Source organism: Heptranchias perlo, chromosome 32 (genome assembly GCF_035084215.1).
Source record: "Heptranchias perlo isolate sHepPer1 chromosome 32, sHepPer1.hap1, whole genome shotgun sequence".
In the NCBI taxonomy this organism is placed as follows: Eukaryota; Metazoa; Chordata; class Chondrichthyes; order Hexanchiformes; family Hexanchidae; genus Heptranchias; species Heptranchias perlo.
The window spans coordinates 2,146,654-2,170,683 of NC_090356.1; the positions used below are offsets into that span (position 1 = coordinate 2,146,654).

The following is a 24,030-nucleotide window of genomic DNA, read 5'->3' on the forward strand; positions in this document are numbered from 1 at the left end:
GGGGTGTTTGTGGGGTGGGGACTCAGTGTCACTGTGGGGTGGGGGGTGTTTGTGGGGTGGGGACTCAGTGTCACTGTGGGGTGGGGGGTGTTTGTGGGGTGGGGACTCAGTGTCACTGTGGGGTGGGGGGTGTTTGTGGGGTGGGGACTCAGTGTCACTGTGGGGTGGGGGGTGTTTGTGGGGTGGGGACTCAGTGTCACTGTGGGGTGGGGGGTGTTTGTGGGGTGGGGGGTGTTTGTGGGGTGGGGGTGTTTGTGGGGTGGGGGTGTTTGTGGGGTGGGGCCTCACTCATGCCTCGTTGTTTGTGGTTTCAGGTTTCCTTCTGCAGCCCTTTCTGGGATCCTGGAGTGATAATTGTACCTCTCGCTGTGGTCGACGCAGACCCTTCATACTGGTGCTGGCAATCGGTGAGTTACTGAAAGACAGCACCTCTCAGGAGAACTTCAGTCCTGAGGAAAGGATAAGGGAGTTGGGCTTCTTTGGAAAAAAAGGAGTCCGTGAAGTGAGCGAACAGAAGCTATGGAGGGAACTGAGAAACCTGTCCCGGTAATTGGTTCCCGGCGATGAAGGGTTCAAGTCCCAAGGACACAAGTTAAACGTAAGGAAGTTAAGAGTAAGGAGGAACTTTGGGGAACCAAATTGGGTTGTGGAATAAGTTAACAGGGAAGGACATTGGGACAAACAGTGTAAATAGGGTTAAGGCAATTAGGTGAGTTTCTAGACAGAGAAGGGATCAAAGGATATGATGAGAAGGAGACGGTGAGTAGGTGGGGTTTATGGATGGGGAGACGGTGAGTAGGTGGTGTTTATGGATGGGGAGACGGTGAGTAGGTGGGGTTTATGGATGGGGTTTATGGATGGGGAGACGGTGAGTAGGTGGGGTTTATGGATGGGGAGACAGTGAGTAGGTGGGGTTTATGGATGGGGTTTATGGATGGGGAGACGGTGAGTAGGTGGTGTTTATGGAAGGGGAGACGGTGAGTAGGTGGTGTTTATGGATGGGGAGATGGGGGATAGGTGGGGTTTATGGATGGGGAGATGATGGGTAGGTGGGGTTTATGGATGGGGAGATGGTGAGTAGGTGGGGTTTATGGATGGGGAGACGGTGAGTAGGTGGGGTTTATGGAAGGGGAGACGGTGAGTAGGTGGTGTTTATGGATGGGGAGATGATGGGTAGGTGGGGTTTATGGATGGGGAGATGATGGGTAGGTGGGGTTTATGGATGGGGAGATGGTGAGTAGGTGGGGTTTATGGATGGGGTTTATGGATGGGGAGACGGTGAGTAGGTGGGGTTTATGGATGGGGAGATGGGGGGTAGGTGGGGTTTATGGATGGGGAGATGATGGGTAGGTGGGGTTTATGGATGGGGAGATGGTGAGTAGGTGGGGTTTATGGATGGGGAGACGGTGAGTAGGTGGGGTTTATGGATGGGGAGATGGTGAGTAGGTGGGGTTTATGGATGAGGTTTATGGATGGGGAGACGGTGAGTAGGTGGGGTTTATGGATGGGGAGACAGTGAGTAGGTGGGGTTTATGGATGGGGAGATGATGGGTAGGTGGGGCTGATCTATCAAAAATGTGATGGGCTTCAGCCCATTACTGTGCGCTGTCTGTTGTTCCTGCCTCGATTTTATTCTGAACCTGCCCGTCTGTATCCGGGTTCGATTCTGATCCGGGTTTGATTCTGTATCCGGGTTCGATTCTGATCCGGGTTCGATTCTGATCCGGGTTCGATTCTGATCTGGGCTCGATTCTGATCTGGGTTTGATTCTGTGTCTGGGTTCGATTGTGATCCGGGTTCGATTCTGATCCAGGTTTGATTCTGTGTCTGGGTTCGATTGTGATCCGGGTTCGATTCTGATCTGGGTTCGATTGTGATCTGGGCTCGATTCTGATCTGGGTTCGATTCTGACCCGGGTTCGATTCTGATCCGGGTTTGATTCTGTGTCTGGGTTCGATTGTGTTCCGGGTTTGATTGTGATCTGGGTTCGATTCTGATCCGGGCTCGATTCTGATCTGGGCTCGATTCTGATCTGGGCTCGATTCTGATCCGGGCTCGATTCTGTATCTGGGCTCGATTCTGATCCGGGTTTGATTCTGATCTGGGTTCGATTCTGATCCGGGCTCGATTCTGTATCTGGGCTCGATTCTGATCCGGGCTCGATTCTGATCTGGGTTCGATTCTGATCCGGACTTGATCTGGGTTCTGTTCTGTTCCAGGTGCGCTGATTGGCCTCTCACTGTTGTTGAATGGCCGGGACATTGGGCTCGCTTTGTCTGACACCGTCAGCAATCACAAATGGGGCATCATCCTGACCATCTGTGGGGTGGTGTTAATGGATTTCAGTGCTGACTCGGCAGACAACCCCAGTCACGCCTACATGATGGACGTCTGCTGCCCAGAGGATCAGGACCGAGGGCTGAATATCCACGCGCTCCTGGCAGGTGTGTCTCCATTTGCAACGTGTCTGTTACTGCTTAAAGTGCCTCAGTCAGACTTTGGGCCCAGACTGACACAGGGTCCAGACAGAGTCTGGGTCCAGACTGACACAGGGTCCAGACAGAGTCTGGGTCCAGACTGACACAGGGTCCAGACAGAGTCTGGGTCCAGACTGACACAAGGTCCAGACAGAGTCTGGGTCCAGACTGACACAGGGTCCAGACAGAGTCTGGGTCCAGACTGACACAGGGTCCAGACAGAGTCTGGGTCCAGACTGACACATGATCCAGACAGAGTCTGGGTCCAGACTGACACATGATCCAGACAGAGTCTGGGTCCAGACTGACACATGATCCAGACAGAGTCTGGGTCCAGACTGACACAGGGTCCAGACAGAGTCTGGGTCCAGACTGACACATGATCCAGACAGAGTCTGGGTCCAGACTGACACAGGGTCCAGACAGAGTCTGGGTCCAGACTGACACAGGGTCCAGACAGAGTCTGGGTCCAGACTGACACATGATCCAGACAGAGTCTGGGTCCAGACTGACACATGATCCAGACAGAGTCTGGGTCCAGACTGACACATGATCCAGACAGAGTCTGGGTCCAGACTGACACATGATCCAGACAGAGTCTGGGTCCAGACTGACACAGGGTCCAGACAGAGTCTGGGTCCAGACTGACACATGATCCAGACAGAGTCTGGGTCCAGACTGACACATGATCCAGACAGAGTCTGGGTCCAGACTGACACAGAGTCCAGACAGAGTCTGGGTCCAGACAGATACAGTATCCAGACGGACTCAGGATCCAGACAGAGTCTGTCCCAGTCCAACATTTCTATTTGCTGCACCAGCCCTCCAATTAACACTGAATTGGACCAATTATTTCCCATTCTGTACTCTCGGTTTTGTGTTATTGTCCCACATTCACTGAGACCCGGAGTGAGATTTGCCTAAATTCTTTGCTACATTTCTGTTCTCTTTTGAACGGTCCAGGTCTGGGAGGAGGATTTGGTTACATCATCGGTGGAATCAAGTGGGACCGGACTCACTTTGGGAAAGTACTCGGAGGGCAACTCAGGGTTGTCTACATTTTCACAGCAATAACACTGACCGTAACCACCATCCTGACACTAACCAGCATCCCAGAGAAGCGTCTGAACACACAGGGCAAAAGGAAGAAAGTTATGAAGAGCCCCAGCCTCGTGTTGCCTCCCTCTCCACCAATGGCCCTCGAAGAGGGTGGAGCCCAGACTGCCAGTACTCACAATGCCACACGGATGTGTGCTAGTATCACCAGTCCAATTTCACCGCTCAGTCCGCTGACCCCCAAGTACGGGAGTTTCATGAGTCGCGATAGCTCGCTTACTGGAATCAACGAGTTCGCCTCGTCCTATGGGACATCCTACATCGACACTGTCCTCATCGACTGCTACACAGGGGCCAACGACCATTACCTCAGCTTGCCCAGGCACTCCCTCAGCGTCAGTCTTCCCCAGATACCCGATGAGGTGGAAAATGAGGAAGTGGGGTCCTCAGGGGTTGGTGAGAACCCAACGCAGCCCAGCGGGGGTCCCGAGAGCCTTCAGGCCGGCTCCCTCGATGCTGCGAGAAACCCGGCTTCAGGAATTCTCAAAAGGCCCGAGACTTTGAGCATTCCGAACAGTTACCTGGGAAACGGCAGTGACAGCGGACGGAGGAGAACAGTAACCTTCAGTCAACAGGTAGGGAAAGATTGGAGGGGCAAACAACACAGTGAGGGGGGCAAACAACACAGTGAGGGGGCAAACAACACAGTGAGGGGGCAAACAACACAGTGAGGGGGCAAACAACACAGTGAGGGGGGCAAACTGCACAGTGAGGGGGCAAACTACACAGTGAGGGGGGCAAACAACACAGTGAGGGGGGCAAACAACACAGTGAGGGGGCAAACAACACAGTGAGGGGGCAAACAACACAGTGAGGGGGCAAACAACACAGTGAGGGGGGCAAACAACACAGTGAGGGGGGCAAACTACACAGTGAGGGGGCAAACTACACAGTGAGGGGGGCAAACAACACAGTGAGGGGGGCAAACAACACAGTGAGGGGGGCAAACTACACAGTGAGGGGGCAAACTACACAGTGAGGGGGGCAAACAACACAGTGAGGGGGGCAAACAACACAGTGAGGGGGGCAAACAACACAGTGAGGGGGGCAAACAACACAGTGAGGGGGGCAAACTACACAGTGAGGGGGGCAAACAACACAGTGAGGGGGCAAACTACACAGTGAGGGGGCAAACTACACAGTGAGGGGGCAAACAACACAGTGAGGGGGGCAAACAACACAGTGAGGGGGCAAACAACACAGTGAGGGGGCAAACAACACAGTGAGGGGGCAAACTACACAGTGAGGGGGCAAACTACACAGTGAGGGGGGCAAACAACACAGTGAGGGGGGCAAACAACACAGTGAGGGGGGCAAACTACACAGTGAGGGGGCAAACTACACAGTGAGGGGGGCAAACAACACAGTGAGGGGGGCAAACTACACAGTGAGGGGGGCAAACAACACAGTGAGGGGGCAAACTACACAGTGAGGGGGCAAACTACACAGTGAGGGGGCAAACAACACAGTGAGGGGGGCAAACAACACAGTGAGGGGGCAAACAACACAGTGAGGGGGCAAACAACACAGTGAGGGGGCAAACAACACAGTGAGGGGGCAAACAACACAGTGAGGGGGCAAACAACACAGTGAGGGGGCAAACTACACAGTGAGGGGGCAAACAACACAGTGAGGGGGGCAAACAACACAGTGAGGGGGCAAACTACACAGTGAGGGGGCAAACTACACAGTGAGGGGGCAAACAACACAGTGAGGGGGGCAAACAACACAGTGAGGGGTAAGCAATAAAGTGAGGGGAGTAAACAACACAGAGGGTACGGTTGTGGTTATGATACTGGACTAATAATCCAGAGAATGTGAGTTCAAATCCCTCCAAGGCAGTTTGAGAATTTGAAATCAATTTTTAAAAATCTGGAACTAAAAATCCGGTCTCAGTAAAAGTGACCATGAAGCTGTCTGATTGTCGTAAAAACCCAATTGGTTCATTAATGTCCTTTAGGGAAGGAAACCTGCCGTCCTTACCCGGTCTGGCCGACACGTGACTCCAGTCCCTCACCATGTGGTTGACTCATAACTGCCCTCTGAAGTGACCGAGCGAGACACTCAGTTGTATCAAACCCCTATTGGGTCAAGTAGGCCGTCATTCTCTGCTGGTACCAACCTCTGGGTTCAGATGCTTCAGACTGGTCCTGGTCAGAAAAATTCCAGCCAATTTTTGATGCGGAAATAATGCAATCTGATCGGGGTGGGGGGTTGGAGCCATTGAGAAATGTTCTGGAATATTCTGTGGGAGGGGCTGGGCTCCTCTCCCATCACGAGGTGGGGCTGGTGAGACGACAGCTCCTGCTGGAAACCCCGCCAATGTTGCAATCAGCGTGTGATCACCGTAAAGTCCACCTGGACCATCCAGGACAACAGCTGGAAGTGGGTCCCACTGCACCCTCTCGGTCTCAGAAAGGTTCTTTGCCATTTGGAAAGCAGCAAGATTCCACCCTGAGAATCCCCAGGGATGATGTCCTGGGAGAGCCATAAATCGGCACAAATAAACGGCCCTGGGATTTGGGGTGGCCCAACTGGAAACTCTGAGCTCAGACCCCTGGGCTAAAGCTACTCCAGGTCTAGAGTGTCCCAACCCAGTCCTGGGTATCAGTTTATCACCACAGGCCCTGAATCCCTTTCAATCCCAACTTTCAGAAACCCACTCCAGATGTTGGATACTGCAGGTCAGGTGAGGACCCTGGACATTGGCCACAGGCTCAGTCTTGGACACCGTCCACTCCCTGTCCAGCCCTGGCACTGGGCCAGGTGATGCAGCTTCAATCCCCAGGCTTTGCTGATCTCAGCCAGGGGCAGTGTTCAGGGGGTAAAGTTGTCCTCAGCCAGGCTTCCTGCTCTAGCTCACTGTCCAGTGACCCCCTGCTGGGAGTATACTTGTTTGGACATCAGAGAGGGACAGATTGGGACTTGGCTGATAGCCCATGAGTGATTGATTCACACTCACTGTCTCAGCTTTCGGACGAGGTAATAAGAGACTAAAAGGTTTAAAACTTTATTGCTTTGTGGACAGGGTTGGTGCCCCTTAGACATGTGCCTGTGTTAAGTGTTCTTCCCCCAGTGCACCAGGATCCTTTTACACAGAGCCCAAAACAACCCAGGAGCTGCCGTGCATGAATGGCCAGCTTGTTATTGTTCTGCTGTTTTTTGTTGGCACTGGGCCAAGCCTGGAATCTGCCGCAGTTTAATCAGCCATCGAACGATGGAAAAACCACCCACATCAGCAATCTCCAGCCCTTAAGGAAACAGCAGAGCAGCAAATGTTGATGTCAGTCGCTTTAGGATGATTGCAAGGTTGCGAAGGTTTAGAAGGGTTTGAGGCTGCGTCAAGTGTGGTGTGAGTGTGAAATGTGGTGCAGTGTGGTGTCAGTGGGTTTTTTTTATTCGTTCACGGGATGTGGGCGTCGCTGGCGAGGCCGGCATTTATTGCCCATCCCTAGTTGCCCCTTGAGAAGATGGTGGTGAGCCGCCTTCTTGAACCACTACAGTCCGTGTGGTGAAGGTTCTCCCACAGTGCTGTTAGGAAGGGAGTTCCAGGATTTTGACCCACTGACGATGAAGGAACGGCCGATATATTTCCAAGTCGGGATGGTGTGTGACTTGGAGGGGAACGTGCAGGTGGTGTTGTTCCCATGCGCCATGTAGTGTAAAGTGTGGTGTGAGTGAATGAGTGTGGTGTAGTGTGCTGAGTGTGAGTGTGAGTGTAAAGTGTGCTGAGTGTGAGTGTGGTGTAAAGTGTGCTGAGTGTGAGTGTGGTGTAAAGTGTGCTGAGTGTGAGTGTGGTGTAAAGTGTGCTGAGTGTGAGTGTGGTGTAAAGTGTGCTGAGTGTGAGTGTGAGTGTGGTGTCGGTATGTGTCTGTCTGCCACTTACACAGCACAAGGTTGGCCCATAATTCACCAATCAGTGCTGAAAAATTATCAGTGTCAATCCCAGGGACAACAAGTTGATAAAAGAAATGGAAAAGTATCAAACTGATAACTGAGCACAAGAAGCATTGACAGGGCAGTGTAGAGTGAGCTTTACTCTGTATCTAACCCGTGCTGTACCTGCCCTGGGAGTGTTTGATGGGACAGTGTAGAGGGAGCTTTACTCTGTATCTAACCCGTGCTGTACCTGCCCTGGGAGTGTTTGATGGGACAGTGTAGAGGGAGCTTTACTCTGTATCTAACCCGTGCTGTACCTGCCCTGGGAGTGTTTGATGGGACAGTGTAGAGGGAGCTTTACTCTGTATCTAACCCGTGCTGTACCTGCCCTGGGAGTGTTTGATGGGACAGTGTAGAGGGAGCTTTACTCTGTATCTAACCCGTGCTGTACCTGCCCTGGGAGTGTTTGATGGGACAGTGTAGAGGGAGCTTTACTCTGTATCTAACCCTTGCTGTACCTGCCCTGGGAGTGTTTGATGGGACAGTGTAGAGGGAGCTTTACTCTGTATCTAACCCTGTACCTGCCCTGGGAGTGTTTGATGGGACAGTGTAGAGGGAGCTTTACTCTGTATCTAACCCGTGCTGTACCTGCCCTGGGAGTGTTTGATGGGACAGTGTAGAGGGAGCTTTACTCTGTATCTAACCCGTGCTGTACCTGCCCTGGGAGTGTTTGATGGGACAGTGTAGAGGGAGCTTTACTCTGTATCTAACCCGTGCTGTACCTGCCCTGGGAGTGTTTGATGGGACAGTGTAGAGGGAGCTTTACTCTGTATCTAACCCTGTACCTGCCCTGGGAGTGTTTGATGGGACAGTGTAGAGGGAGCTTTACTCTGTTGAAGTGGGTAGGTGGGTTGAAGGATGTGTTGAGAATCCCAGTGAGAGTCAGCACCTTCAAGAGAGATGGGGAGAAAACTAAAATGGTAAAGAGATGCAGAATGAAGTGCCACAGCTCCCATGTGGAGAGACTGGTGTGCTCAGATTGCAATGACTGGGTTTAATCTCGTTGCAGGTTGCTAATATCTTGCTGAATGGAGTGAAATACGAGACCGAGTTGAATGTGTCGGGGGAATTACCTGAACAGCCTTTCTCCACAACTTTCTTGTTCTCATCAATCTGTCAGATGCCAAAACCGCTGCGGAATCTGTGTGTTAATCACTTTTTAGGTACAGTCTCTCACTCTCTGCTCTGCATCCATCGAATGCCATGCTGCTAAATACTGAACTGGAGGGAGGGGAAGGGGCGGGAGAGGGGATAGAGAATGGAGTTCGAGTGCATCCCATCAAGACAGCAGTGGAATCACCCTCCCCACATCACCGAAACAGCCCGACCCAAACTCACAAAGTACATCCCATGTGACTGTGAACATGGTGAACTCTCCCTCCTCATCCTTCTCCACCTGACTGCAGCCTCTGACCCATTGACCACACCGTCCTCCTCCACCGCCTCTCCTCCATCGTCCAGCCGGGTGGGACTGCACTCGCCTGGTTCCACACTAACCCATCCAATCATAGATAGATCATCACCAGCAATGGCTTTCTCTTCTCACCCCTGCACCGTTACCTCGAGGGTGGTTGTGGGGAATATAAATTTAAGATTAATTTCTGAGCTGATCGTTGGGTCTGAGACCAGCCGTAGTTCAGCAGTTTTGCCACCAGGTGTCTCCTGACCACAGGAAACCTCCTTCCCCGAAACACTGCTCCGGGTCCCCGACCCTCGACCCCCGACCCTCGACCCCCGACCCCCGACCCCCGACCCTCGACCCCCGACCCCCGACCCCGGCCCGGCCCCGGCCCCCCCAACCCCATCCCCCAGCCCCTCGACCCCCGGCCCCCCCGACCCCATCCCCCAGCCCCCCCTGACCCCATCCCCCGGCCCCTCGACCCCATCCCCCAGCCCCCCGACCCCGGCCCCAGCCCCCCGACCCCACCGATCCAATCCAACCCTCGACCCCATCCCCGGCCCCACCCATCTGACCCCAATCCCCAACCCCATCGCCCAGAAGCACCCCAGACCCCATCCTCTGGCCTCCCCAACCCCCGTCCCCTCCCCTGACTCCATCCCCCAGCCCCACCCCCGACCCCTGATCCCACCCCCGACCCCCATCTCCCGACCCCCACCCCCCAGGTCCTCATCCCCCGGTCCCAGGGGAGATGAGGAGAATTATTTCCGGCAGCGAGTTGTTCTGATCTGGAATGCGCTGCCTGAAAGGGCGGTGGAAGCAGATTCAATAATAACTTTCAAAAGGGAATTTGATAAATGCTTGAAAAGGAAAAATTTTCAGGGCTGTGGGGAAAGAGCAGGGGCGTGGGACTAATTGGATAGCTCTTTCAAAGAGCCGGCACAAGCACGATGGGCCAAATGGCCTCCTTCTGTGCTGTGAGATTCTATCACATTCACTGTCCGGTCTCCTGCCCTATTCATGTGCTTCTTGCCTGTCGTCCGTGTGCTCTGTCTCTCCAGGCTGGCTCTCCTTTGAAGGCATGCTGCTCTTTTACACGGACTTCATGGGGGAGGTGGTGTATGGAGGTGATCCCAAGGCCCCTCACGACTCCGAAGCGTTTCAAAATTACAACACGGGAGTGAGCGTGGGCTGCTGGGGAATGTGCGTCTACGCGTTCAGTGCTGCGTTTTATTCAGGTAGGGGCCCTCGATCACCTGTTGTGTGGGACTCCACTCCACACAGCCGCTGCCTGATACTGCGGTTAGAACACACGCTGACCCAAGACTGAGCTACGACTACCCTGAATCCCACAAGCCAACAGACAGCATGACGGCTGTTGGCTCCCATCTCCACTTCACGTCCCTGCTCCTCAGGTGTTTCCACAAATTACCTTTGCTTTTGTCCCGAGAAATCCAGTCTGATTTGACAACCACCCTGACCCAACAATAAAATTGCTGCCAGGATAAGGGGGCTGCTTTAGCAGCTTAAATGGAGATGATGAGAGGCACAGCTCTCTCAAAATCCAGGCTGAACAAACACCCATGTAAAAATCAGATAGAGAGAGCAGCAGAGACAGATTTCCCAATGGAGGTTTCCCGATCGGCCGTCATAACCTCGGCAGTAGATCGGCAGAGACCCCATTTACCCGTCTATCCGCCAAACTGGAGCACCCCTGAGGAAATTCCAAAGGGAGGAGCCAGATATCAATTTGCAGAAGGACCTAGATCTGAAATTGGGCAGACAAATGGCAAATGTTGTTTAATACTGACAACTGCAAAGTATAGCACATTGGGGGACAATATGAGCAGCATAAGTATACAGTAAGTGGAATAGAACTTGTCCAGGGAGACTTAGGGAGGGATCTGGAAGTATCTGGAGACATTGTTACATTCAATGTCAAGACAATGTGGAGAAGGAAATAGAAAAGTAAATGAGAGAGTTGGGATACATAACCCGCACTGTGGAGCGATACTGAGGCTCTGTAATAGTCGGGTCAGGTTTCTCATCGTTACTGTGTATAGTTGTGGTCACCACACCTCAAATGCGACGATCCTGCATTGATGAGGATTCAGGGAGGAGCAACAAGAGTGAACCCAGGTGAATTGGAAGTGAACTCGGAGGTAGATCAGTGAAGCTTACCGTCTATAGTCTCGAAAGGGTTTAAGGGGGCCCCCGTTGAGTTATATAGAAACATATTTTCAGGCTGATGTTCCTGTACAGAAACATAACGGGGCCAAAAATCCACAGCCCTCCTAGTGCAGTAACTCTGGTCAGAAAGTGCTAGATACTTGTAACCTGGCCTTATGTCAGGGATTCTATGAGGCCTTGTGAGGGGCAGAGCCTCCGACCGCCCCTACTAGGCCAGCAGTGTAGGAAGGGATGGAGCCAGAGCCAGTGTCGGGGACTCCCAACACCAGGAGCTGCCACATCCTCGGCCTCTCAGTCAACAGGTGGTGAGACAGGGTGTACTGAGTCACTGAATGGCATCGGTCGTGGACCTTACCTGGGGGTCGAGGCCGGGATTGTGGGTCAGTAGGGTGAGAACGAGCTGTGCAAATAACAGCCATGGGTCTATCTGCTGGCAACTCATAAAGGGGTCAGATCTGGGCCATTGAATTCAGTAATCAATCTGGGACCTTGCTACATAGGGAGGTCTCAGGAACGTGGTCTGAAACCTTTATGCGCAGGAAAAATTGTTAACTGCAGAACGATATAACATGCGTACAATAAAAGAAGCATAATAATAAAAACAACTTGCCAAAATATGCACATCAAAAACTGCAGAGGTCTCTGCTGTGGGCAGGGTGGCCATGTTAGTTGTAGGCAGGGTGGCCATGTTTGGCTCAGTAAAAATGTCGGTGGTGGCTGCGACCCTGCCTTTGGCTCTTCACTGAGATTTCTCAATAAAATCAGAAAAAAATAGAAAATCTGGATTTGTAAGGCAGGCCCATCAGCATCTGGAAAGTTAAATGTTTTTTTCAGATGAAGGTTTCTACCCAAAATGTCATAACCTGACTTTTTTCTATCAGATGCTGGTAGAATTACTGTGTATTTCCAGAATTTTCTGTTTGCATTTCAGATTTTCATCATTGTTTTTTTATTGTCCCTATTGTTGTACACAAGGTGTGGGGGCATCGGGAGGATAGAGTAATTCTCAGTTGGCCAGTCACAGCCCCAGAGCTCAGTCTCGATACAGAGATTGTGAAAGATGTTTAACACCAGAACTCAACACGACAAAAAACAAGATCTATATCTCAGTGAATTTGTGTCACAATCTTTATCAGAAGCTCAAATCAGTTCAAAATGTGAAACTGAACTCGAGTGTCATTCTTTCAAAAAGTATCTTTTTGGATCAGTTAGTCCCTATTCAGATCTCAATTCCACAGTAACTCATTAGGCAGCCCCCATATACCCCGTTACCTACTTTGTATCCTCCATATGCTCAACATATTCCACACTAACCCATTGCTAAATATCAAAGAGACATGGCTGCAGGATGGTCAGGATTGGGAACTAAATATACCGGGTTATAAGGTCTACAGGAGAGATAGGGAAAATGGAAGAGGGGGAGGAGTAGCCTTAGTGATTAGAGATGAAATCACTTCAATGATAAAGGGGGATATAAAGAGAGGTAAGCAGCCAACAGGGACCTTATGGGTTGAATTGAGAAATAGGAAAGGATCTAAGACTATAGTGGGAGTTGTGTATAGGACCCCTGGCAGCAGCTCTGAAGTGCTAGATTGTATAAATGCAGAGATTAGACAAGCATGTAAGAAAGGCATAGTGGTCTTAATGGGGGACTTTAACCTTCACATAGATTGGGGAAAGCAGACTAGCAACTGTCAGAAAGGTAGTGAATTTCTTGAGTGTGTCCGGGATAGTTTTTCTACAGCAGTATGTCCTAGAGGCAAAAAGGGGGCAAGCCATACTAGATTTAGTAATGAGTAATGAACCAGATTTAGTTAACAGCTTAACTGTGCGTGAACATCTATCCAATAGTGATCATAACATGATCAAGTTCAAGGTAGTGTTTGAAAGGGAAAAAAGTGAATCAGCTGCTAAGATTCTAGACTTGGGTAAGGCCGACCTCAATGGGATGAGACAGAGACTGTCCACAGCAAACTGGGCAAATCTGCTAATGGGTAAAACAACTGATGATCAGTGGGAAATGTTTAAAGAAACATTTAACGTGATACAGAATCGGTTTATACCCCTGAGGGGCAAGAACTCTACTTGCCAAAAAAAAAGCCATGGACAACTAAAGAGGTAAGGGATAGTATTAGACATAAGGAAAGGGCATACAAAAAGGCAAAAAATGGCACAGATCCTGGCGAATGGGAAAGATACAAAGATCAACAAAGGGTCACAAAACAGATAGTAAGAGCTACAAAAAGAGAGTATGAAAAGAAACTTGCAAGGGATATCAAAACCAATACGAAGAACTTTTATAGTTATATTAGGAAAAAGAGGGTGGTCAGGAGCAGTGTTGGCCCCTTAAAAACTGAAAGTGGAGATATTGTCATTGACAATGGGGAAATGGTGGACATGTTGAACAATTACTTTGTGTCAGTATTTACAGTCGAAAAAGAGGATAGCATGCCGGAAATCCCAAGAAAACTAATATTGAATCGGGGACAGGAACTCAATAAAATTAACATAAGTAAAGCAACAGTAATGAAGAAAATAATAGCACTAAAGAGTGACAAATCCCCAGGACCAGATGGTTTCCATCCCAGGGTTTTAAAGGAAGTAGGTGAGCACATTGCGGATGCCCTAACTATAATCTTTCAAAGTTCTCTAGATTCAGGAGCTGTCCCTCTAGATTGGAAAATTGCACATGTCACTCCGCTTTTTAAGAAAGGAGAGAGAGGGAAACCAGGGAATTATAGACTAGTTAGCCTAACATCTGTTGTGGGGAAAATGCTGGAGTCTATAATTAAGGATAGGGTGACTGAACACCTCGAGAATTTTCAGTTAATCAGAGAGAGCCAGCATGGATTTGTGAAAGGTAGGTCGTGCCTGACAAACCTGATTGAATTTTTTGAAGAGGTGACTAAAGTAGTGGACAGGGGAATGTCAATGGATGTTATTTATATGGACTTCCAGAAGGCATTTGATAAGGTCCCACATAAGAGACTGTTAGCTAAGATAGAAGCCCATGGAATCGAGGGAAAAGTACGGACTTGGTTAGGAAGTTGGCTGAGTGAAAGGCGACAGAGAGTAGGGATAATGGGTAGATACTCACATTGGCAGGATGTGACTAGTGGAGTCCCAATGGGATCTGTCTTGGGGCCTCAATTATTCACAATATTTATTAACGACTTAGATGAAGGCATAGAAAGTCTCATATCTAAGTTTGCATATGATACAAAGATTGGTGGCATTGTAAGCAGTGTAGATGAAAACATAAAATTACAAAGTGATATTGATAGATTAGGTGAATGGGCAAAACTGTGGCAAATGGAATTCAATGTAGACAAATGTGAAGTCATCCACTTTGGGTCAAAAAAGGATAGAACAGGGTACTTTCTAAATGGTAAAAAGTTAAGAACAGTGGATGTCCAAAGGGACTTAAGGGTTCAGGTACATAGATCATTGAAGTGTCATGAACAGGTGCAGAAAATAACCAAGAAGGCTAATGGAATGCTGGCCTTTATATCTAGAGGACTGGAGTACAAGGGGGCAGAAGTTATGCTGCAGCTATACAAAACCCTGGTTAGACCGCACCTGGAGTACTGTGAGCAGTTCTGGGCACCGCACCTTCGGAAGGACATATTGGCCTTGGAGGCAGTGCAGCACTAGAATGATACCCGGACTTCAAGGGTTAAGTTACGGGGAGAGATTACACAAATTGGGGTTGTATTCTCTAGAGTTTCGAAGGTTAAGGGGTGATCTGATCGAAGTTTATAAGATATTAAGGGGAACAGATAGGGTGGATAGAGAGAAACTATTTCCGCTGGTTGGGGATTCTAGGAATAGGGGGCACAGTCTAAAAATTAGAGCCAGACCTTTCAGGAGTGAGATTAGAAAACATTTCTACACACAAAGGGTGGTGAAAGTTTGGAACTCTCTTCCGCAAACGGCAAATGATACTAGCTCAATTGCTAAATTTAAATCTGAGATAGATAGCTTTTTGGCAACCACAGGTATTAAGGGATATGGGCCAAAGGCAGGTATATGGAGTTAGATCACAGATCAACCATGATCTTATCAAATGGCGGAGCAGGCACAAGGGGCTGAATGGCCTACTCCTGTTCCTATGTTCCTATGTTCCTTAATGTTGAAGTTAGTTACTGAGCTCCCCAGATTGTAGAGTGGGTGAAAGCAATGCCCAGTGTGGAACCAGGCAACCATCCAATGCAATGTCACCCAATGAACTGCCACCCCACACACCACCCAACCCACCACAACTATGACCACTAGCAGTCATGTATCTCGTGTTCTATCTTCTTTTTCTTTTTTTCTACAGCACTCTTGGAGAAGCTCGAAGAGTACTTCAGTATCCGAACTCTCTACTTCTTTGGATACTTGTCTTTTGGGATTGGCACGGGCGTTGCCACTCTCTCGCGGAACAGCTATGTTCTTTTGTCACTCTGTGTTACATATGGGGTGCTGTTTTCTTCACTTTGCACTCTACCCTACTCGCTGCTGTGTGAATACTACCAGAACAAAAAGGTATACACTCAAAACAAAAAGTATACACTGAAAACAAAAGGTATACACTCAGAACAAAAGGTGTACACTGATAATAAAAGGTATACACTCAAAACAAATGGTATATACACTGAAAACAAAAGGTACACACTCACAACAAAACAGCATCCAACCAGCATTAGAAAACTGCTTTTGGATTACTTCAGACACTCCTCATTTAGTAGTTTGGTGGGACAGGAGTCTGGAGCAAGAGACAGAGTCACCGAGTCTCGGATCAAAGCCAGACTGAGCAAAGCCTGGGCACTTTCCCTGGAGAAGCAGGGGTGGAAGATCAGAGGGAGACTGATCCGGGGTTATTCCCATGCATTGTTAATGTCGAGAAACCAATGTCAGCATCAAACTCTATCTTGAGGTTGTGGGACATTCTGGGGAAAGAGGGAAACTTTGGGAGCCATTTTAGGAGCTACTATCGTGCGCAGTTTCAGATTAAAATTTGTGAGTGATAAATTCTTGAGGAGAAGGGGTCTGGTCTTCTCCTTCCTCCTCTGTACCTGCCCTGGGAGTGTTTGATGGGACAGTGTAGAGGGAGCTTTACTCTGTATCTAACCCGTGCTGTACCTGCCCTGGGAGTGTTTGATGGGACAGTGTAGAGGGAGCTTTACTCTGTATCTAACCCGTGCTGTACCTGCCCTTGAGAGTTTGATGGGACAGTGTAGAGGGAGTTTTACTCTGTATCTAACCCGTGCTGTACCTGCCCCGGGAGTGTTTGATGGGACAGTGTAGAGGGAGCTTTACTCTGTATCTAACCCATGCTGTACCTGCCCTGGGAGTGTTTGATGGGACAGTGTAGAGGGAGCTTTACTCTGTATCTAACCCGTACTGTACCTGCCCCGGGAGTGTTTGATGGGACAGTGTAGAGGGAGCTTTACTCTGTATCTAACCCGTGCTGTACCTGCCCTTGAGAGTTTGATGGGACAGTGTAGAGGGAGCTTTACTCTGTATCTAACTTGTGCTTACCTGCCCTTGAGAGTTTGATGGGACAGTGTAGAGGGAGCTTTACTCTGTATCTAACCCGTGCTGTACCTGCCCCGGGAGTGTTTGATGGGACAGTGTAGAGGGAGCTTTACTCTGTATCTAACCCGTGCTGTACCTGCCCTGGGAGTGTTTGATGGGACAGTGTAGAGGGAGCTTTACTCTGTATCTAACCCGTGCTGTACCTGCCCTGGGAGTGTTTGATGGGACAGTGTAGAGGGAACTTTACTCTGTATCTAACTCGTGCTGTACCTGCCCTGGGAGTGTTTGATGGGACAGTGTAGAGGGAGCTTTACTCTGTATCTAACCCGTGCTGTACCTGCCCTGGGAGCGTTTGATGGGACAGTGTAGAGGGAGCTTTACTCTGTATCTAACCCTGTACCTGCCCCGGGAGTGTTTGATGGGACAGTGTAGAGGGATCTTTACTCTGTATCTAACCCTGTACCTGCCCCTGGGAGTGTTTGATGGGACAGTGTAGAGGGAGCTTTACTCTGTATCTAACCCGTGCTGTACCTGCCCTGGGAGTGTTTGATGGGACAGTGTAGAGGGAGCTTTACTCTGTATCTAACCTGTGCTGTACCTGCCCTGGGAATGTTTGATGGGACAGTGTAGAGGGAGCTTTACTCTGTATCTAACCCGTGCTGTATCTGCCCTGGGAGTGTTTGATGGGACAGTGTAGAGGGAGCTTTACTCTGTATCTAATCCATGCTGTACCTGCCCTGGGAGTGTTTGATGGGACAGTGTAGAGGGAGCTTTACTCTGTATCTAACCCGTGCTGTACCTGCCCTGGGAGTGTTTGATGGGACAGTGTAGAGGGAGCTTTACTCTGTATCTAATCCATGCTGTACCTGCCCTGGGCGTGTTGGATGGGACAGTGTAGAGGGAGCTTTACTCTGTATCTAACCCATGCTGTACCTGCCCTGGGAGTGTTTGATGGGACAGTGTAGAGGGAGCTTTACTCTGTATCTAACCCGTGCTGTACCTGCCCTGGGAGTGTTTGATGGGACAGTGTAGAGGGAGCTTTACTCTGTATCTAACCCGTGCTGTACCTGCCCTGGGCGTGTTTGATGGGACAGTGTAGAGAGAGCTTTACTCTGTATCTAACCCGTGCTGTACCTGCCCTGGGAGTGTTTGATGGGACAGTGTGGAGTGAGCTTTATTCTGTATCTAACCCTGTACCTGCCCTGGGAGTGTTTGATGGGACAGTGTAGAGGGAGCTTTACTCTGTATCTAACCCGTGCTGTACCTGCCCTGGGAGTGTTTGATGGGACAGTGTGGAGTGAGCTTTACTCTGTATCTAACCCTGTACCTGCCCTGGGAGTGTTTGATGGGACAGTGTAGAGGGAGCTTTACTCTGTATCTAACCCGTGCTGTACCTGCCCTGGGAGTGTTTGATGGGACAGTGTGGAGTGAGCTTTACTCTGTATCTAACCCTGTACCTGCCCTGGGAGTGTTTGATGGGACAGTGTAGAGGGAGCTTTACTCTGTATCTAACCCTGTCCCTGCCCCGGGACTGTTTGATGCTGACTGCGGGTGTCTGAAATGAATGGTGCTCCATTCACCCTCACCTTGGTGTACAGACCATTCACTATAAAAGAATGGATTGTTTGATTCCTGCCCTGAAGGTTACCTAAGCTGCTTGTTATGTGAGCTGTTCCATCTGTCGCCTGCAATGTTGCTTATGCTGATAGATCCCTTTCTCCAACACACAGTATAACAGCGGATGTTATTTTTGTCCAGTTTGTAGGACCGAATGCTAATGGGACCAAGCGGGGGATGGGTGTGGACATTTCACTCCTGAGCTGCCAGTACTTCCTTGCTCAGATCATCGTTTCCATAGTGATGGGCCCACTAACCTCGGTTGTGGGCAGTGCCAGTGGGGTGATGTACTTTGCCAGCCTGACCTCCTTCATCGGATGCTTGTACTCTTCTCTGTTTGTGATTTACGAGATCCCACCGGATGAGGACGGAGAGGAACAGACCCCTCTCCTCATGAACGTCTGAACCTACCAGTTCCACTCTGAGACTGTTGGAGGAACTAGTTCCTCCAATCACTGGCTGGTGTTTCCCACTTTCCCCAGGATGCCCGACACACCCTCAAGAGTCAGCATTACTCAAACAGGAACAGAAACAATGACGATTAATTCCTCTTTTTTATTGGCGCTGGTACCTCTGGGATATATATACTGTATATGTAATATAAAAGCAATGATAATTAGTTAATTAGTACCAGTGACATGCATGGGTTGCAAGTGATGTGGTTCCACTCCATTCAGACACGCATGAGACAGTTAGTGTGGAGGCCCTGTCACATGTTGGTCATGGAAGGGCCGTCATGTCATGCTTCAAGCACGCAGTCGACCAAGAATTGAGGTGGCAAGATGGCCCTGGTTTATTTCCAGCCTTTAAAGGCCCCTCATCCCCCTTTGGCTCTTTCTCAAATCAATGGGCCTTTCCCAATGTGAATACTGCAGGAAAATGCTGTGCTGGGATTTCAGTAGAGTCTAAAAGTGGGTGTGAATAATAGGCTTGGAATATCTCCCCTACCATGTCCACTTGAACTATGACAGATACCCAGTAGTTTGAGGTGGTGAATTCGGAGTATCTCGATGATTATCCAGTGAGTTACTGTACCACACAGATTCAGACACTCTCAGGTTCCATCTTTGGTCTGCGCTCGGTTAGCTGATTTCAGCTGGGTGGCAACAGGGCCTCAAGGACCTGGGCCAGGGAAGGGTAAATCAGCCAGGGCCCCCACTGTTCACTATCCAGTGACTGGTGCTGCCACATGGGCATGTTGGGTGAGGACAGGATCAGCGATGCACGCCACATCCAAATAGCCTGTCAACACATTTGCTGTGTCACAAATTGCCAGAGATTCCTGATGCTCACTGTCACGAGCAGTGAGTATTTGAGTGATGTGTTGGGGGAATGCCCATAGAACCTACCCAGGAGGGGAGGGAGATGTTCACAGGGGTTTATTCTGACACTTATCGTTGCTGCTGAAGAAATATGAAGTTTAAACAAGCTACTTTAATTTAAAAAATAAGCATCACTGTGCATGTACACAGGCAGTGTACTCTATGTATGTGCGTACACAAACAGCGGGTTCATGCATGTGTACTGTACATGCCAGGGCAGGTACACCATGGGTTAGATGCAGAATAAAGTTCCCTCTCCACTGTCCCATCAAACACTCCCAGGGCAGGTACAGCACGGGTTAGATACAGAGTAAAGTTCCCTCCTCCTGATACTATAAGTAATAGGGTTAATGAGCAATCCTACTCTCAGCCTCTTTTCGTGAGTGTGGCTTCCCCTCTCTGGGGTCGCAGAATCAACTCCCAGAATCCCAGAGAAGCATCAACTAATGCTTCAGTGTAGCATCTTCACCCAACCCTGGCAGACATTTTTATGGGTTGTCTAAGCTAGATTGTTAATTCTCCACCAATTAGTGCCAAATTATGGTCATTTTTCTGCCATTAACCTGTGCCCAGTAACAACCCGGGTAAACCTTCCCCAAACTCTTTCTCTTGGGGTCTATAGAGAAGGTTGCAAGAAGAGACATCAACCGCCTTTTACTCCTGGTCAGATTGGAACCCACATCACAGAGGCCAAAGGTCATTGTCTCACTCAACTACAGAACCATCCTGCTCCCCTGGCCGTTTATTTGAATGGAATATTGGGACGACCTGAGGTTGTGAAAGGCGCTATATAAATGCAAGTCTTTCTTTCTTTCGTGTACCTGCCATGTTGTGCTGGTCCAGGCGGTAGAAGCTGGAGCCCTTGGATTGGGAAGAGTCCCAACTCTCATCACCCTCCCTCCCACCCTCAGTAGAACGTCCTTGGAGTGAGGGTGCGAGGAGAGGAGGGACTCACATTCTCTGTTGTGTGATGGGCGAACATGATACCATGCTAATCGAGATAGGGCTGCCTGATTGGACTATTTCGATTGATTGATACCCAGGCGTGTTAATGGGCTGAAGACACTGCAGAGGGCAGGACTATAGCAGCGGCCCTGCCCGGCACAGAATGAAAACATTCTCCATTTACCAGATCAACCCTAGCAGTGTGAGCAAGAGAAAGAAAAGATTGTAGATAAATGTATGAATCGTTACTCTACCTATTAGATAGGAGTTTACTGCACTTGTAAAAGTTATAGACTTGAAACTGAATGACACTGTCAGGAACTTGGTTAAAAAAGTATGAAATTAAAAAAGTCCTTATATGAGGCCTTGTTCTCTGTTATTTATTTACTTTTACTGAGCCCTATAGACTAGGGACGCCCAGGTCCAATCACTGGTCTGTGCTGACTGAGCTGGTCCCTTGGCTATAAGGCTACATTTTGCCTCAGTGCCTCCGGGTAAGAAATCAGTCCGGGCTCTTGCTCCTGATCATTATCCAGTGACTCCTGTTGGAATGAAGATATTGGGTTGAGAACTTGATCAGGCCTGGATGTGATGCCCACTGTAGTTGACTAGCCCACTGAGCCGATTTGCATTGGTCACTTATTCTGACCCAGTGCAAATCTTCTGCTTCACAAGCACAGTTTGAATCACTGTCACATGCTTCAACCTGGGATCAGACTAAGGAGCTTTGCCATGTTCATACTGAGGTCAGTGTTCTCAGATTATCGAGAAGAGGCTGCACACAGTTTGAAACCTTGCCTCCTCAGTGATGCAGCTGTTGTACACCAGAGAGGGGGGCTACAGGTACCCCGTCCTCACCCCCACCCCATCCATCTGCTCCTCTCCACTTCACTTAGATCCCAGGTGGCCACCTGAGTTTTGGTTGCAATTTACAAGCTGCACCTGGTGATAGGAAACAAGCTGGAGCATCAGCCGCCTCTCAGGAGAATGGGAAGGTCGGAAGCTTATGGGGGTGGCTCTGTCATTTTTATTGACCCTGACAGCCCTACCCTTTTGATCCCAATTCCCTGACATTTCTCCATTTCCCATAATACTCTTACTTCCTGGAGGAACATGTTCCCAGCTCCCTCCTTGATTACTGGTACAGGTGTGGTGGGGAACTGCCCTGCTACAGGCCTCTGCCATCACCGCGCTGTAACACCCTGGGTTCTGGCGATACTCACTCTCTGTGGGTTAGTGCCTGCCCTCGGCCACAGGGGATTGGGACAGCTCATGGGCAGCTTCCCTACTTTGGCCCGTGATAGATCCAGGCTGGCAGAGAAGAAACAAAAGCTAAAGAGCAACAGCAGAACGATACCAGGGATGAGGGACTTCAGTTATGTGCAGACTGGAGAAACTGCAGTTGTTCTTAGAGCTGAGAAGGTTAAGGGGAGATTTAATAGAGGTGTTCAAAATCAGAACCAGTTTTGATAGAGTAGATAAGGTTTCCAGTGGCAGGAAGGTCAGTAACCAGAGGACACAGATTTAAAGTAATTGGTAAAAGAACCAGAGGGGAGATGAGGAGAATTTTTTTTACACAGCGAGTTGTTCTGATCTGGAATTCACTGCCTGAAAGGGCGGTGGAAGCAGATTCAATAATAACTTTCAAAAGGGAATTGGATAAATACTTGAAAAGGAAAAATTTTCAGGGCTATGGGGAAAAAGCAGGGGAGTGAGATTAATTGGATAGCTCTTTCATAGAGCCGGCACAGGCACGATGGGCCGAATGGCCTCCTTCTGTGCTATATCATTCTCTGATTCTATAATGAGTTCCCAATGTCACTGCAGCATCACAGAGAGCAGCCACATACAGGCCAAGCATTGACTGGCATCCAGGATAGCCCAGTCACTGAGCACAGGTCAGGGATCGAGCACAGGTCAGGGAGCATGTGGAGATCAGACGTGGAGTGGAGGCAGTGAATGTTGCTGGGCATCGAGCAATGACACAGAACAAATGGGGACCTGATGCTGAGAGGAGAATGGACGCCAATAAAAAGAAATACGATGGGAGTTTTATTTTTCGCTAGTTTATTCCCTTCCTCTCCTGAAGGTGCTGACTCTCCCTGGGGTTCAGGTCCCCTCCTCTCCTGAAGGTGCTGACTCTCACTGGGGTTCAGGTCCCCTCCTCTCCTGAAGGTGCTGACTCTCACTGGGGTTCAGGTCCCCTCCTCTCCTGAAGGTGCTGACTCTCACTGGGGTTCAGGTCCCCTCCTCTCCTGAAGGTGCTGACTCTCACTGGGGTTCATGTCCCCTCCTCTCCTGAAGGTGCTGACTCTCACTGGGGTTCAGGTCCCCTCCTCTCCTGAAGGTGCTGACTCTCACTGGGGTTCATGTCCCCTCCTCTCCTGAAGGTGCTGACTCTCACTGGGGTTCAGGTCCCCTCCTCTCCTGAAGGTGCTGACTCTCACTGGGGTTCAGGTCCCCTCCTCTCCTGAAGGTGCTGACTCTCACTGGGGTTCATGTCCCCTCCTCTCCTGAAGGTGCTGACTCTCACTGGGGTTCAGGTCCCCTCCTCTCCTGAAGGTGCTGACTCTCACTGGGGTTCATGTCCCCTCCTCTCCTGAAGGTGCTGACTCTCACTGGGGCTCCCGACACTGGTCCTGAATTTGTGAATTTATCTTGTTGACTTCCAGTCATGCTTTGACTAAAAATAGTCCTCATGATTAAACTTTTCTCTTCCACTTTATCACGTACCTATCTGAGGCTCACTATCCTGAGGAACGCGGGTGTGTGGATGTTGGGTGAGGGCAGGATGGGGCTTGACTGTGATGCCCCAATGGATGAACAGAACAGGCGCTCTCTGTCTAGGGTCACATGCAAAGAATGGCAGTTTGAGCCAGGTATCTGAGGGGTCGTAACCCCAGTGAGAGTCAGCACCTTCAGGAGAGGAGGGGACCTGAACCCCAGTGAGAGTCAGCACCTTCAGGAGAGGAGGGGACCTGAACCCCAGTGAGAGTCAGCACCTTCAGGAGAGGAGGGGACCTGAACCCCAGTGAGAGTCAGCACCTTCAGGAGAGGAGGGGACCTGAACCCCAGTGAGAGTCAGCACCTTCAGGAGAGGAGGGGACCTGAACCCCAGTGAGAGTCAGCACCTTCAGGAGAGGAGGGGACCTGAACCCCAGGGAGAGTCAGCACCTTCAGGAGAGATGGGCAAAAAGAGAGTGGAAAACAAGCAAAACATGAATGAACTAAGTTGAAGCTGCTTCAATTAATTCAAGGTGGCGTTTGATGAATATTTATATTTTCTGTCATTGGTGCCGTTCCTTCTAGTTGGAACCTTCCATCAGGGCTTAGTTTAACCGCCAGGAATCCATTTCAGCCAGATCCGCCTGTGGAGACAGAAACACCTTCACTCACAGGGAATGTGCCTCTAATTAGCAATCTCCGGTGTGATCCATCTCAGCCTGGGATTAGACACAGTGGTAAATTTAACACATAATAGAAAAACACACTCATATTGCTACAG

At 49.8% G+C, this 24,030-nt stretch overlaps 1 protein-coding gene across 2 annotated transcripts; it reads left to right on the plus strand.

The window, feature by feature from the left end:
* Positions 1–2,259: 2,259 nt before the first annotated feature.
* Positions 2,260–20,841, plus strand: slc45a1 (solute carrier family 45 member 1). 2 transcript variants are annotated; one of them, XM_067970063.1, is made up of 6 exons: positions 2,260–2,444; positions 3,441–4,168; positions 8,542–8,713; positions 9,987–10,169; positions 15,443–15,648; positions 18,400–20,841. In XM_067970063.1, the coding sequence occupies exons 1-6, from the start codon at positions 2,336–2,338 to the stop codon at positions 18,661–18,663; spliced, it is 1,662 nt and encodes a 553-aa protein (XP_067826164.1). In that variant the 5' UTR covers positions 2,260–2,335; the 3' UTR covers positions 18,664–20,841. The 2 variants fall into 2 exon arrangements, with proteins under 2 accessions (XP_067826164.1, XP_067826165.1); XM_067970064.1 differs by having other exon boundaries at positions 8,542–8,695; positions 9,993–10,169.
* The last annotated feature ends 3,189 nt before the right edge of the window (positions 20,842–24,030 follow it).

Bases quoted from the DNA above. Each gene is read 5' to 3' on its own strand.
- slc45a1 (XM_067970063.1), top strand. From the start codon at position 2,336: ATGGATTTCAGTGCTGACTCGGCAGACAACCCCAGTCACGCCTACATG. The intron at 8,714-9,986 runs TGCTCTGCATCC...TGTGCTCTGTCT, and splicing joins AGGTACAGTCTCTCACTCTC to CTCCAGGCTGGCTCTCCTTT. The intron at 10,170-15,442 runs GTAGGGGCCCTC...TTTTTTCTACAG, and splicing joins CAGTGCTGCGTTTTATTCAG to CACTCTTGGAGAAGCTCGAA.